At 44.0% G+C, this 15,278-nt stretch overlaps 1 protein-coding gene and 1 long non-coding RNA gene across 2 annotated transcripts in view; one reads left to right on the top strand and one right to left on the bottom strand.

Annotated features, from left to right (window-relative positions):
• Nucleotides 1-2,389: 2,389 nt before the first annotated feature.
• Nucleotides 2,390-15,278, bottom strand: part of LOC139023557 (uncharacterized) — a 20,147-nt gene continuing 7,258 nt past the window's right edge. The window contains exons 2-3 of the long non-coding RNA XR_011474684.1: nt 8,407-8,586; nt 2,390-2,479 (exon numbers count right to left, since the gene is read on the bottom strand). This is a non-coding gene — a long non-coding RNA (uncharacterized lncRNA). The remainder of the gene's footprint in view (nt 2,480-8,406; nt 8,587-15,278) is intronic.
• Nucleotides 2,478-15,278, top strand: part of LOC111957856 (transforming acidic coiled-coil-containing protein 1-like) — a 38,916-nt gene continuing 26,115 nt past the window's right edge. The window contains exon 1 of the mRNA XM_070436921.1: nt 2,478-2,717. Coding sequence (XP_070293022.1) covers nt 2,653-2,717 — 65 coding nt within the window. The 5' untranslated portion in view covers nt 2,478-2,652. The remainder of the gene's footprint in view (nt 2,718-15,278) is intronic.

The raw sequence follows: 15,278 nt of genomic DNA, 5'->3' as shown, positions 1-15,278 counted from the left end.
TTGCAGAGTACATTTTTTAAACCGTAAATGGCAGCTTGTTTTGGGTGGAACTGTTATAAGGCTTTGCCTTTTGAGTATGTTTTTGAGTTTTCATGTGTTTGTCATCACTAAGTTTGGCGTAGAAATCAGCCTTACAATACAGGCAGTATGCCCGTGTATCATCTCCAATAAACGGCTTCAACCAGCCTTTGAATTCAGGGTTTGATTCCCACTCCTTTCTGTATTTTTGAGTGTACAGTTTAGACTGAGACATGATGAGCTAGGCAGCTAGATGTTTAGCTTGTCACAGAGAGGCACACACACAGTGGACAAGGTGAGTAAGTGACTGAGGCTGTGTGAGTCAAATGCAGCGATTTATTTTTGTGCAGTGATTTATTTTAGACAAAGAACATTTTACATTTACATCCCGCCCTGAATGTAAGCCAGGGCTGGATTAGCCAGTGGCAGCTTCCCGTATGCGCGATTCATTTGCAGTCTGGACGCGGGGTGCACATCTCCTGCTCTGACTGCAGCTGGGAAGCACTGCTGCGCGAGTCTATAGGTATCTACCAGCATGCTCACCCCTCTTTTCTTTCTCTCTCTCTCTTTCTCTAATGCAGTGGGCTTTATCGGCATGGGAAACATGTTTACATTGCCAAAGCAAGTGAAATAGATAATAACAACAGTGAAATAAACAATCTTAAAAAAAAAAAATGATTTAAGTAAAAATGACAGACATTTCAAATGTCATTATGGCTATGTACAGTGTAATAACAATTTGCAACTAGTTAAAGTACAAAAGGGAAAATAAATATGGGTTGTATTTACAATAGTGTTTGTTATTCACTGGTTGCCCTTTTCTTGTGGCAACACGTCACAAATATTGCTGCTGTGATGACACACTGTTGTATTTCACCTAACCGATATGGGAGTTTATCAAAATGTGATTTTATTTTCTAATTCTTTGTGAGTCTGTGTAATCTGAGGGAAATGTGTGTCTCTTATATGGTCATACATTTGACAGGAGGTTAGGAAGTGCAACTAGTTTCCACCTCAGTTAGTGGGCAGTGTGCACATTGTAACGTTCGTCGTCGGAATGAGACCAAAGCGCAGCGTGGAAAGTGTTCATTATTTAATGTTCACAAAAACACTCAAACAAAAATGACAAAAGGAGAAAACGAAAGCGCACAGTTCTGTCAGGGAAACAACCTAAACAGAAAACAACACCCCACAAAACCCAAACGGAAAATGACAACTTATATATGATCCCCAATCAGAGACAACGATAGACAGCTGCCTCTGATTGGGAACTACACACGGCACAACAACAAAGAAATAGAAAACATAGATTTTCCCACCCGAGTCACAACCTGACCTAACCAAACATAGAGAATAAATAAGGATCTCTAAGGTCGTGACACACATAGCCTGTCTTCTCTTGAGAGCCAGGTCTGCTAACGGAGGCCTTTCTCAATAGCAACACAATGCTCACTGAGTCTGTACATAGTCAAAGCTTTCTTTAAATTGTGGCTCATTCACAATGGTCAGGTATTCTGCCACTATGTACTCTTTGTTTAGAGCCAAATAGCATTCCAGTTTGCTTTGTTTTTTGGTTATTTCTTTCCAATGTGTCAAGTAATTATCTTTTTGTTTTCTCATGATTTGGTTGGGTCTAATTGTGTTGCTGTCCTGGGGCTCTGTTTGTATTTGTGAACTCAGGACCAGCTTGCTGAGGGTACTTTTCTCTAGATTAATCTCTCTGTAGGGGATGGCTATGTTATGGAAGGTTTGGGAATCGCTTCCATTTAGGTGGTTGCGAATTTAATGGCTATTTTCTGGATTTTGATCATTAGCGGGTATCGTCCTAATTCTGCTCTGCATGCGTTTGGTGTTTTACATTGTACGCAGAGGATATTTTTTGCAGAATTCTGCATGCAGTCTCAATATAGTGTTTGTCCCATTTTTGTGAATTATTGGTTACCCCAGACCTCACAACTATAGAGGGCAATGAGTTCTATAACTGATTTCAAGTATTTTTWGCCAGATCCTAATTTGTCTCTCTCTCATCTCACCACCCCCCTCTCTCTCCTCCCATCTCTGTCTGTTGTTCAGCTGACTAACAATAGGGGCGAGACTCCCTCCGGACAGTACCCTCACCCATACCAGGCTAGCCACACCTCCCCATCCACCCTCCCCTCTGCAAGCTATCCTCCCCCGCCCTCACTCCCAGAGCTTAGTGGCCTTTAACACTACCCCCTCCTTCCATATTTCTCTCTCTCTCTTTCTCTTCCCTATTCACTCTCTTTCTATAGAGAATCTCTGTAATTCCTTACAAGTGACTGTAATTTGCTCTGTGCAGGAGGGACTGAGGGAGAGAGAACCAGAGAGAGAGAGGTGGGGTTAGAAGGAGGGAGAGGACAGAGACAGAGAGGGAGAGAGGCAGGGACTGGTGTAGTAGTTGACATGTGAWKAGGACTCCTGAGCTGCTAGACCATTCAGCCTAGATGAGAAAGAGAAAGAGAGATGCAGTGTGTTAAATGAGAAGAGTCTACAGAGGCTGTGCCTTCATCACCGGGATTCTACTCTTTTGGAAGAGTGGGAATATGGAGAAATCGCTCTAAAAAAGACTAGCCGGTCGCTTTGAACAAGATACAACACACACCTAGCGTTGCCATGGGGGGCTCCCTCAGTCAGCACAGGAAGAACTCCTTTGGCTCCCCCAGGAAGAAGAGCAGCATGTGAGTAGAGTACACCACCCTATCACTGTTACAGTGTGTGTGTGTGTGTGTGTGTGTGTGTGTGTGTGTGTGTGTGTGTGTGTGTGTGTGTGTGTGTGTGTGTGTGTGTGTGTGTGTGTGTGTGTGTGTGTGTGTGTGACTTATTACAAGCGACTGGCGTGTCTCTTTTAGAGCACTCTATCCAAATTGATATTTTTCCTGTCCCGTGAGCATGTAAATGTAAATGATTTAATTTTAGAACAGGGGAAGGAGGAGAGAACAGGTCATTAGGAGAGGCTAATCTAATGTAATGAATAACGATGTAATGAGAGAGATGTGATCAGGTCTAGTGACAGACACTTCTGACAGAGGCACACCTGACCACTAACAGCTGCTGGATTCAGTTTTGTAGAACTTCAACCCTTGTGAAGTAAGATGTCTTGCAGAGAAGCAACAAGCAAAAACGTGTATTGTTCAAGCTAAAATTGTATTATATGGTACTACACAGTGTTTAATGAAAGGCAGTTCAATTACAAATACATGTTAGTGAGAAAGATAGAAACAATGTTCTAGATGTGTACACAAGAGACCCAATGGTGGGATGTAAATTCAGTGATCAGGAGAACAATATTATCTGTCAATATAGCCTTTTCTGCATTATCTCTGGTATTGATGTCCTCCTCAGTCAAGTGTTAAGGTGTGGTTGAGTCCCTTAATTATGGTCTTATGTGATAAAAGATCTGGTTGTTATTTCTCTCACTCACTCACTCAAAAATCCATGGTAAGATACCAGCCAGTCCTCTCTTTCTCCAAGTAGTACCCAGTGGATCAGTACCATGTTAATGATCTGCTAATCCTCATACACTTCATCACTTTCCCTTTAGTACCCCAAACACACACACGCACTACCCAGTCAAACCACGATGCTGCTCTGCTCTAACCATCATGTTGTCAGGTTGACTCATTAGTACCACTGGATGAATTAGTGGTGTTGTTATGTTCCACAGCAGTTGTTTACTGTGGAGGTCATTCTGATTGACACTGAATTACCAAGAGTAGTGCAACTAAGGTATTTTACAGCCTGAAGCACTGAGTGGCTCCGAGACTTGGATCTGAGACTTCTTCTGTTAGCTGGAGCCCTCATAAAATCAGAGGAAAGCCTACGGACAGAGCCGTCTTTGTTTGGCTGATTTTACAGTGCATTCGGAAAGTATTCAGACCCCTTCACTTTTTCCACATTTTGTTACATTACAGCCTTATTCTAAAATGGATTGAATAGTTTTTTCCCCCTCAATCTACACACAATACCCCATAATGACAACATTTTTGCAAATCTACTAAAAACAAAAAAACTGAAATATCACATTTACATAAGTATTCAGACCTTTAGCACCTTCAAGCACCTTTAGCAGCGATTACAGCCTCAAGTCTTCTTGGGTATGACGCTACAAGCTTAGCACACCTGTATTTGGGAAGTTTTTCCCATTCTTCTCTGCAGATCCTCTCAAGCTCTGTCAGGTTGGATGGGGAGCGTATCTGCACAGCTATTTTCAGGTCTCTCCAGAGATGTTCGATGGGGTTCAAGTCCGGGCTCTGGCTGAGCCACTCAAGGACATTCAGAGACTTGTCCCGAAGCCACTCCTGCGTTGTCTTAGCTGTGTGCTTAGGGTCATTGTCCTGTTGGAAGGTGAACCTTTGCCCCAGTCTGAGGTCCTGAGCACTCTGGAGCAGGTTTTCATCAAGGATCTCTCTGTATTTTGCACCATTGATCTTTCCCTTGATCCTGACTAGTCTCCCAGTCCCTGCCGCTGAAAACATCCCCACAGCATGATGCTGCCAACACCATGCTTCACCGTAGGGATGGTATTTGCCAGGTGATGAGCGGTGCCTGGTTTCCTCCAGACGTGACGCTTGGCGTTCAGGCCAAAGAGTTCAAGCTTGGTTTCATCAGACCAGATAATCTTGTTTCTCATGGTCTGAGAGTCCTTTAGGTGCCTTTTGGTAAACTCCAAGCGGGCTGTCATGTGCCTTTTACTGAGGAGTGTCTTTCCGTCTAGCCACTCTACCATAAAGGCCTGATTGGTGGAGAGCTGCAGAGATGGTTGTCCTTCTGGAAGGTTCTCCCATCTCCACATAGGAACTCTGGAGCTCGTCAAAGTGATCATCAGATTCTTGGTCACCTCACTGACCAAGGCCCTTCTCCCCCTGATTGCTCAGTTTGGCCGAGCGGCCAGCTCTAGGACGAGTCTTGGTGGTTCCAAACTTCTTCCATTTAAGAATGATGGAGGCCACTGTGTTCTTGGGGACCTTCAATGCTGCAGAATTTTGGTGCTCTTCCCCAGATCTGTGACTCGACACAATCCTGTCTCGGAGCTCTACAGACAATTCCTTCGACCTCATGGCTTGGTTTTTGCTCTGACATGCACTGTCAACTGTGAGACATTATATAGACAGGTGTGTGCCTTTACAAATCATGCCCAATCAATTGAATTTACCACAGGTGGACTCCAATCAAGTTGTAGAAACATCTCAAGGTTGATCAATGGAAACATGATGCACCTGAGCTTAATTTCGAGTCTCATAACAAAGGGTCTGAAACCTTATGTAAATAAGGTATTTGTTTATTTTAATTTTATGAATGTCCAAAATCCTATTTTCGTTTTGTCATTATGGGCTATTGTGTGTAGATTGATTAAATTAAGCATTTATTTAATCTATTTTAGAATAGGCTGTAATGTAGCAAAATGTGGATAAAGTGAAGGGGTCTGAATACTTTCCGAATGCAATCTATATTAACAAGCTTTTAATCAGAAATAAACCAGCCAACTCTACACTGGATGGATGAGCCCCCTCCACTACACACTCTCAGGCTTCTGTGTGTACTGTAGGCTAATAAGTGTTTTTCTAGACAGTTTCCAAGTAAAATAAAATTGTATTTGTCCCATAATTCGTAGACAACAGGGGTAGACCAACAGTGAAATGCCTACATACGGTTCCTTTCCCAACAATGCAGAGTTAAAGATAGGATAAAAACATTTAATACAATTGAAATAGTAACACAGTGAATACCTAATCAAAATAAACAGTAAAAATAACATGGCTATATACAGTGGGGAGAACAAGTATTTGATATACTGCCGATTTTGCAGGTTTTCCTACTTACAAAGCATGTAGAGGTCTGTCATTTTTTATCATAGGTACACTTCAACTGTGAGAGACGGAATCTAAAACAAAAATCCAGAAAATCACATTGTATGATTTTTAAGTAATTAATTTGCATTTTATTGCATGACATAAGTATTTGATACATCAGAAAAGCAGAACTTAATATTTGGTACAGGAACCTTTGTTTGCAATTACAGAGATCATACGTTTCCTGTAGTTCTTGACCAGGTTTGCACACACTGCAGCAGGGATTTTGACCCACTCCTCCATACAGACCTTCTACAGATCCTTCAGGTTTCGGGGCTGTCGCTGGGCAATACGGACTTTCAGCTCCCTCCAAAGATTTTCTATTGGGTTCAGGTCTGGAGACTGGCTAGGCCACTCCAGGACATTGAGATGCTTCTTACGGAGCGGAGCCACTCCTTAGTTGCCCTGGCTGTGTGTTTCGGGTCGTTGTCATGCTGGAAGACCCAGCCACGACCCATCTTCAATGCTCTTACTGAGGGAAGGGGTTGTTGGCCAAGATCTCGCGATACATTGCCCCACCCATCCTCCCTTCAATACGGTGCAGTCGTCCTGTCCCCTTTGCAGAAAAGCATCCCCAAAGAATGACGTTTCCACCTCCATGCTTCACGGTTGGGATGGTGTTCTTGGGGTTGTACTCATCCTTCTTCTTCCTCCAAACACGGCGAGTGGAGTTTAGACCAAAAAGCTCTATTTTTGTCTCATCAGACCACATGGACCTTCTCCCATTCCTCCTCTGGATCATCCAGATGGTCATTGGCAAACTTCAGACGGGCCTGGACATGCGCTGGCTTGAGCAGGGGACCTTGCGTGCGCTGCAGGATTTTAATCCATGACGGCGTAGTGTGTACTAATGGTTTTCTTTGAGACTGTGGTCCCAGCTCTCTTCAGGTCATTGACCAGGTCCTGCGTGTAGTTCTGGGCTGATCCCTCACCTTCCTCATGATCATTGATGCCCGCGAGGTGAGATCTTGCATGGAGCCCCAGACCGAGAGTGATTGACCGTCATCTTGAACTTTTTCAATTTTCTAATAATGCGCCAACAGTTGTTGCCTTCTCACCAAGCTGCTTGCCTATTGTCCTGTAGCCCATCCCAGCCTTGTGCAGGTCTACGATTTACCCCTGATGTCCTTACACAGCTCTCTGGTCTTGGCCATTGTGGAGAGGTTGGAGTCTGTTTGATTGAGTGTGGTGGACAGGTGTCTTTTTATACAGGTAACGAGTTCAAACAGGTGCAAGTTAATTACAGGTAATGAGTGGAGAACAGGAGGGCTTCTTAAAGAAAAACTAACAGGTCTGTGAGAGCCGGAATTGTTACTGGTTGGTAGGTTTTCAAATACTTATGTCATGCAATAAAATGCAAATTAATTACTTAAAAATCATACAATGTGATTTCTGGATTTTTGTTTTAGATTCCGTCTCTCACAGTTGAAGTGTACCTATGATACATATTACAGACCTCTACATGCTTTGTAAGTAGGAAAACCTGCAGTGTATCAAATACTTGTTCTCCCCACTGTATATGGAGTAGAAAATAACATGGCTATATACAGGCAGTACCGAGTTGATTTGCAGGGGTATGAGGTAATTGAGGTAGCTACAATGCCTTCACAAAACATTCATACCCCTTGACTTATTCCACATAATGACGAAGTGAAAACATGATTTTAGACATTTTAGCAAATTTAAGTATAAGCTCTAAGAGCTTTCCACACGTGGATTGTGCAACATTTGCCAATTTATTATTTTCAAAATTCTATAAGTTCTGTCAAATTGGTTGTTGATCATTGTTAGACAACCATTATCAGGTCTTGCCATAGATGGTCAAGTAGATTTAAGTCAAAACTGTAACTCGGCCACTCAGGAACATTCACTGTCTTCTTGGTAAGCAACTCCAGTGTATAACCGTTTTAGGTTATTGTCCTGCTAAAAGGTGAAATAATCTCCCAGTGTCTGGTGGAAAGCAGACTGAACTAGGTTTTCCTCTAGGATTTTGCATGTGATTAGCTCCATTCCGTTACTTTTTATCCTGAAAAACAATCCTTAACGATTACAGGTATACCCAAATCATGATGCAGCCACCACTATGCTTGAAAATATGGAGAGTGGTTCTCAGTAATGTGTTGTATTGGATTTGCCCCAAACATAACACTTTGTTTTCAGGACAAAAAGTAAATTTTTTGCACTGTTACTTTAATGCCTTGTTGCGAACAGGATGCATGTTTTGGAATATTTGTATTCTGTACAGGCTTCCATCTTTTCACTCTGTTAATTAGGTTAGTATTGTTGAATATCTACAATGTTGTTGATCCATCCTCAGTTCTCTCATATCATGGCAATTAAACTCTGTAACTGTTTTACAGTCACCAATGGACTCATGGTGAAATCCCTGAGCCTTTTCCCACCTCTCCGGCAACTGAGTTGCCTCCCTTTGCCTTGATGACAGCTTTGCACACTCTTGGCATTCTCTCAACCAGGTTCACCTTGAATGCTTTTCCAACAGAATTGAAAGAGTTCTCACATATGATGAGCACTTGTTGGCTGCTTTTCCTTCACTCTGCGGTTCAACTCATCCCAAACCATCTGAATTTGGTTGAGGTAGGGTGATTGTGGAGGACCGGCCATCTGATGCAGCACTCCATCACTCTCCTCCTTGGTCAAATATCCTTTACACAGCCTGGAGGAGTGTTGGGTCATTGTCCTGTTGAGAAACAAATGATAGTCTCACTAAGCGCAAACCAGATGGGATGGCGTAACGCTGCAGAATGCTGTCTTGACTGTTTTTCTATAATGTAGAAAATAGTGAAAAGAAATAAAAACCCTTGAATGAGTAGGTGTGTCTAAACTTTCTACTGGTACTGTAGTGTGTGTGTGTGTGTGTTGAGGTGTCAGTGTAAGTGTGTGTGTGGTTAGAGTCCAGTGTGTGTGATTAGTCGTTGCAAAAGAGTTAGTGCAAAAAAGGGTCAATGCAGGTAGTTTGGGTAGCCATTTAATTAGCTATTTAGCAGTCTTGCGGTTTAAGGTCCTGTTGGTTCTAGACTTGGTGCATTGGTACACTTGCCATGTTACAGCAGAGAGCATAGTCTGTGGCTTGGGTGGCTGGAGTCTTTGACAATTTTTGGGGCCTTCCTCTGACACCGCCTGGTATAGAGGTCATGGATGGCCTGGGAGCTCGGCCCCAGTGATGTACTGGGCCACACGTACTACCCTGTAGCGCCTTGCGGTTGGATGCCAAGCAGTTGCCATACCAAAAGGTGATGCAGCCAATCAAGATGCTCTCAATGGTGCAGCTGTATAACTTTTTGAGGATGTGATGGCCCATGGAGGAGGGGTGGTGGGGGGCGGTGAGGGGAGGGGGGATGAAGAAATTAGGAGTTCGATTTCTGTTCCACTTAAAAATAATGAAGAGGCGTTGTGTGTTTGGACCATGATTGATCCTTAGTTAACTTGAATCTCTCAACCTGTTCCACTACAGCCCCTCGTGTGAATTGGGGTGTCCTCGGCCCGCCGTTTCCTGTAGTCCACGATCAGCTCCTTTGTCTTGCTTACGTTGAGGGAGAAGCTGTTGTCCTGGCACCACACTGCCAAGTCTCTGATCTTCTCCTTGTAGGCTGTCTTATCATCGTTGGTGATCAGGCTTACCATTGGCATGTCGTCTGCAAACTTAATGATGGCGTTGGAATTGTGTGTGGCCACGTAGTCATGGGTGATTATCAAGTACAGGAGGAGACTAAGCATGCACTCCTGAGGGGCCCGCGTGTTGAGGGTCAGCGTGGCGGATGTGTGGTTGCCTAGCCTCACCACCTGGGGGAAGTCCGTTAGGAAGTCCAGGATCCAAGTTGCAGAGGGAGGTGTTCAGTCCCAGGGACCTTAGCTTAGTGATGAGCTTCGAGGGCACTATGGTGTTGAACACTGAGCTGTAGTCAATGAACAGCATTCTCACATTGGTGTTCCTTTTGGGAAAGACAATGTGGAGTGCAATACAGAGTACATCATCTGTGGATCTGTTGGGCCGTATGCGAAATGGATTGGGTCCAGGGTGTCTGGGATGATGGTGTTGATGTGAGCCATGACAAGACTTTCAATGCATTTCATGGTTACAGATGTGAGTGCTACATGGCGAAAGTCATTTAGACAGTTTACCTTGCCGTTCTTGGGCATAGGGACTATGGTGGTCTGCTTAAAACATGTAGGTACAGTATTACAGACTTGGTCAGGGAGAGGTTGAAAATGTCAGTGAAGACACTTGCCAACTGGTAAACGCATACTCTGAGTACGCGTCCTGGTAATCCGTCTGGCCCTGTGGCCTTGGGAATGTTAACCTGGTTAAAAGGTCTTACTCACATCAGCTTCAGAGAGCGTGATCACACAATCGTCTGGAACAGCTGGTTCTCTCACGCATGGTTCAGTGTTGCTTGCCTCGAAGTGAGCCTAGAAGGCATTTAGCTCGTGTCACTGGCCAGCTCGTGACTGGGTTTCCCTTTGTAATCCATGAGTTTGCAAGCCCTGCCATATCCCACGAGCTCAGAGCCGGTGTTGTAGTATCAGATCTTAGTCCTGTATTCACGCTTTGCCTGTTTGATGGTTCGTCGGAGGGCTTAGCGGGAGTACTTATAAATGTCTGGGTTAGGATCCCGCTCCTTGAAAGTGACAGCTCTAGCCTTTAGCTCAGTGTGGATGTTGCCTGTAATCCATGGCTTCTGGTTAGGATATGTACGTAGGTCACTGTGGAGACTAAAAAGTGCATCGACGACGTAATGAAGCCGGTGACTGATGTGGTAAACTCCTCAATGCCATCGGATGAAACCCGGAACATATTCCAGTCTGTGCTAGCAAAACAGTCCTGTAGCTTAGCATCCGCTTCATCGGAGCACTTCCTAATTGAGCGTGTCACTGGTACTTCCTGTATGAGTTTTTGCATGTAAGCTGCAATCAGGAGGATAGAGTTATGGTCAGATTTGCTCATCTTTGTGCCTATGTGTGCGTGTGCATGTGTGTGTGCGTGTGTGTGTGTGGCTATGAGGGATAAGATCGTGGCTCTTATTCGTTGATCTATTTTAAGCAAATCATCATTTAAGTGGAACAGAAATCTGACTCCTAATTTCTTCCTCCCCCTCCCCTCACCGCCCTTCCTCCCCCTCCCCTCACCGCCCTTCCTCCCCCTCCCCTCACCGCCCTTCCTCCATCTCTTTCATTCCTATTGTGAGTTGAGAGTGACCTGCATTTGGAGGGTGTCTCAGGGGGAGTGGGATATACAAAAAATACACTACATGTGTGAAACAGAACAAATATAAGCACCCCCTATAGGACCTTTAGAGCCTATTCAGAATGTAGAACATTGATCTATCTTTGGCCTGAAGCTCTCCCTCTTCTCCTCTTCCTCTCCACCTCTTCTCCTCTTCCTCGGTTCCTCTCCACCTCTCTGTCAGTACTAAATCACTAACATTACAGCTCGCTGTCAATAGACAGACATTGTGTGTTCGTGTGCATGCGTGTGTGCAGTGGTGTAAAGTACTGAAGTAAAAATGATTTAAGTACTACTTAAGTACCGTTTGGGGGGTATCTGTATCTTACTTTTTATATTTGACAACTTTAACTCCACTACATTCCTAAAGAAAATATGTACTTCTTACTCCCATACATTTTCCCTGATGCCTGAAAGTACTTGTTACATTTAGAATGCTCAGGCAGGACAGCAATATGGTCCAATTCACACACCATCAATATAACGCCTTGTCATCCCTACTGCCTCTGATCTGGCAGATTCATTATGTCATCTGGTTTGCCTCATATAAGGCATTTGATGTATAGTATTTACTTTTTCTTTTTACTCAAGAATGACAATTGAGTACTTTCCCCATTACTGTACTTAAGTAAATTTAAAACCAGATACTTTTAGACTTTACTCAAGTAGAATTTTACTGGGTGACTTTTCATATCCATTAAGGTTTTTATCTTTACTTTTACTCAAGTCTGACAATTCAGTACTTTTTCCACCACTGTGTTTGTACACCATTGTTTGGGGGAATTATGTATCCTGTATTATGTACCCTGTATTGCTACACACAATAGCCTGGTGTCTGTCTGTCCCTCTGCCCCTCCTCTCTGTCAGTCTGTCCTTTCACAAGACAGAAGCCACTCGTCAGTAAAAGGCACATTACAGTCCGCTTAGAGTTTACCAAAGGGCACCTAAAGGACTCTCAGACCATGAGAAACAAGATTCTCTGGTCTGATGAAACCAAGATTGAGCTCTTTGGCCTGAATGCCAAGCAACACGTCTGGAGGAAACCTCGCATCATCCCTATGGTGAAGCATGGTGTTGGCAGCATCATGCTGTGGGGATGTTTTCAGCGGCAGGGACTGGGAGACTAGTCAGGATCAAGGGAAAGATCAACGGTGCAAAATACAGAGAGATCCTTGATGAAAACCTGCTCCAGAGTGCTCAGGACCTCAGACTGGGGCAAAGGTTCACCTTCCAACAGGACAATGACCCTAAGCACACATCTAAGACAACGGAGGAGTGGCTTCGGGACAAGTCTCTGAATGTCCTTGAGTGGCTCAGCCAGAGCCCGGACTTGAACCCCATCAAACATCTCTGGAGAGACCTGAAAATAGCTGTGCAGCGACGCTCCCCATTCAACCTAACAGAGCTTGAGAGGATCTGCAAAGAATGGGAGAAACTCCCAATACATGTGCGCCAATCTTGTAGCGTCATACCCAAGAAGACTCAAGGCTGTATCGCTGCCAAAGGTGATTCAACAAAGTACTGAATACTTATGTAAATATGATATTTCAGGTTTTTTGTATGTAAAAATGTCTAAAAAACAGTTTTTGCTTTGTCATTATGGGGTATTGTGTGTAGATTGAGGGGGAAAAAATCTATTTAATCAATTTTAGAATAAGGCTGTAACGTAACAAAATGTGGAAGAGTGAAGGGGTCTGAATACTTTCCGAATGTACTGTAAATTGTTTGTCCTTCTCATTCACCCTCTGAATGGCACACATACACAATCCATATCTCAATTGTCTTAAGACTTAAAAATCCTTCTTTAACCTGTCTCCTCACAATTTACACTGATTTAAGTGGATTTAAAAAGTGACATCAATAAGGGATCATAGCTATCACCTGGATTCACCTGGTCAGTTTATATCATGGAAAGAGAAGGTGTTCTTAATGTTTCAACATAATAATGTCTAGACGTCTGTGTAGTAGAGGTTCTACTGATCCTTTCATCTATCATTTGTGTGTCTGTGTGTGTTTTGTGGGGCCTAAATTAAATGTGCAGATGTTAGTTATCTGCAAACTATCTCGGGGACGCCTCCCAAATTCACTATCAAAGGACTGATTGTAGCACTATCTGCACTTGTCTTTCCTACTCATGTCTCTCTCTCCCTCTCTTTCTCTCACCATCTAGCACAATTACAAGGGCTGTTGTTGGAGTACAAGATGATGCAATGCACTTCAGACTACATCCCCAGGATGATGATGTAATGTCAGCTGGCCTGGTTACTGTAACCATGCCGACAATATTAATTTATATTTAAACACCCGTCATGATGATGCTCTACACACACGTACACGCACATACACAACCATGGGAGAAACTAGGTTAAAGCATTACTGCATTCAGAACAGAGTTGTAGAACAGTATTCACATTTCAAACATGGTTAGAACTGCCTGAGGGGGACTGAGAGAGACATAGAGGAACTGAGAGGGACTGAGAGAGAGAGACAGAGGGGGACAGAGAGACATAGAGGGACTGAGAGAGAGAGACAGAGAGGGACTGAGAGAGAGAGACAGAGCCTGGGGACTGAGAGAACCGAAGACAGAGAGCGGACAGACGAGAGAGACAGAGAGGGACAGAGGGGACTGAGAGAGAGAGACAGAAGGACAGAGGGGACTGAGAGAGAGAGACAGAGGGACCGGAGAGAGAGGGACAGAGGGGACTGAGAGAGACGAACAGAGAGGGACAGAGAGAGAGAAAGAGGAGGGACAGAGGGGGACTGAGAAGAGAGAGACAGAGAGGGACCAGGAGGGGGACTATGAGAGAGAAGACGAGAGGGGACAGGAGAGAGAGAACAGCGAGAGGGACAGAGGCAGGCACTGATGAGAGAGAGAGACAGAGAGGGACAGAGAGAGAGAGACAGAGAGGGACAGAGGGGGACTGAGAGAGAGAGACAGAGAGGGACAGAGGGTAGGTGTACTTAGCACTCTAAGCAGTGTTTTTCTCTCTCATTCCTATGTGTTTCTGTCTGACTAAAACAGAGCCTCTCCTCCAGACTGGACCTGGTCAGAGACCACTGATCACCATTAGATGGAGCTCTCCTCTTGCACAAGACAGACAACATTCATGTGTATCCACCATAAGTTCACATGGACAGTTTGAGTGTTGTGTTTTGTGATCAAACCATGAATAAAACTGTTAGGGTGCTGTAAGTGTTTAGGTATGTATGGCCTTAGACTGGAGGGACTGTATCACCAATGCTGTGGTTCACCACTACATTATAGTATGTATGCCTACTTGCCCAGAAGGAGAGATATGTTGACTTCTATTGACCACCAGATGGGGTTGTTGAACCTGTTTTTGTCTCAGTGCCACGGCTTCACCAGGCAGACCTGCTATTATAGGAAAGATAAACTTACTGTTCAGATCATCATTCAGAGTCATGGGAGGGATTAAAACGCTTTTGGTAATCCTCATCTGTGTGTCCTAGCCTACTCAATTATCTCATACGGTATATCACTCCTCATGTGGCTACAATGAATGTTTATCATACTAGTTATATTTAGCTCCTAACCACACACACACGTCACTTTCAGTCACATCTTAATTAAATGAAAAGGGATGATAGACTAGGCTGTTCGCACGTACACAACACACACACACATTAGTCTGCTAGTTGTCTGGGGGATAGGGTTAGGATGTGGTCAGACTTCCAGACACAGGGAATGTTACCCTCCGTGTTTACTCAGGGAATGTTACCCTCTGTGTTTACTCAGGGAATGTTACCCTCTGTGTTTACCAGGGATGTTCCCTCTTGTGTTATCAGGGAATGTACCTCTTTGGTTTACTCAGGGAATGTTACCCTCTGTGTTTACTCAGGGAATGTTACCCTCTGTGTTTACTCAGGGAATGTTACCCTCTGTGTTTACTCAGGGAAGCCATGTATAGTCATAAATGTGACTGGCTGTATGTCTGTTAGAATTCTAAAATCCTTCTTTACTCTATAGAAACAGCCTCTGTTTGGTTTAAGCTCTGTGAAGCTTCATGGAGTTAGACCTTTGGTGTTGTTCTAGAAGTGTCAGTGTGAAGTGTCATCAGTGTGAAGTGTCAGTGTGAAGTGTCAGTGTGAAGTGTGAAGTGTCATCAGTGTGAAATGTCAGTGTGAAG

Source organism: Salvelinus sp. IW2-2015, linkage group LG33 (assembly GCF_002910315.2).
Source record: "Salvelinus sp. IW2-2015 linkage group LG33, ASM291031v2, whole genome shotgun sequence".
Classification (NCBI taxonomy): domain Eukaryota; kingdom Metazoa; phylum Chordata; class Actinopteri; order Salmoniformes; family Salmonidae; genus Salvelinus; species Salvelinus sp. IW2-2015.
The sequence above is the reverse complement of the archived record's forward strand: the minus strand, read 5'-3'. Positions and strand labels throughout refer to the sequence as shown.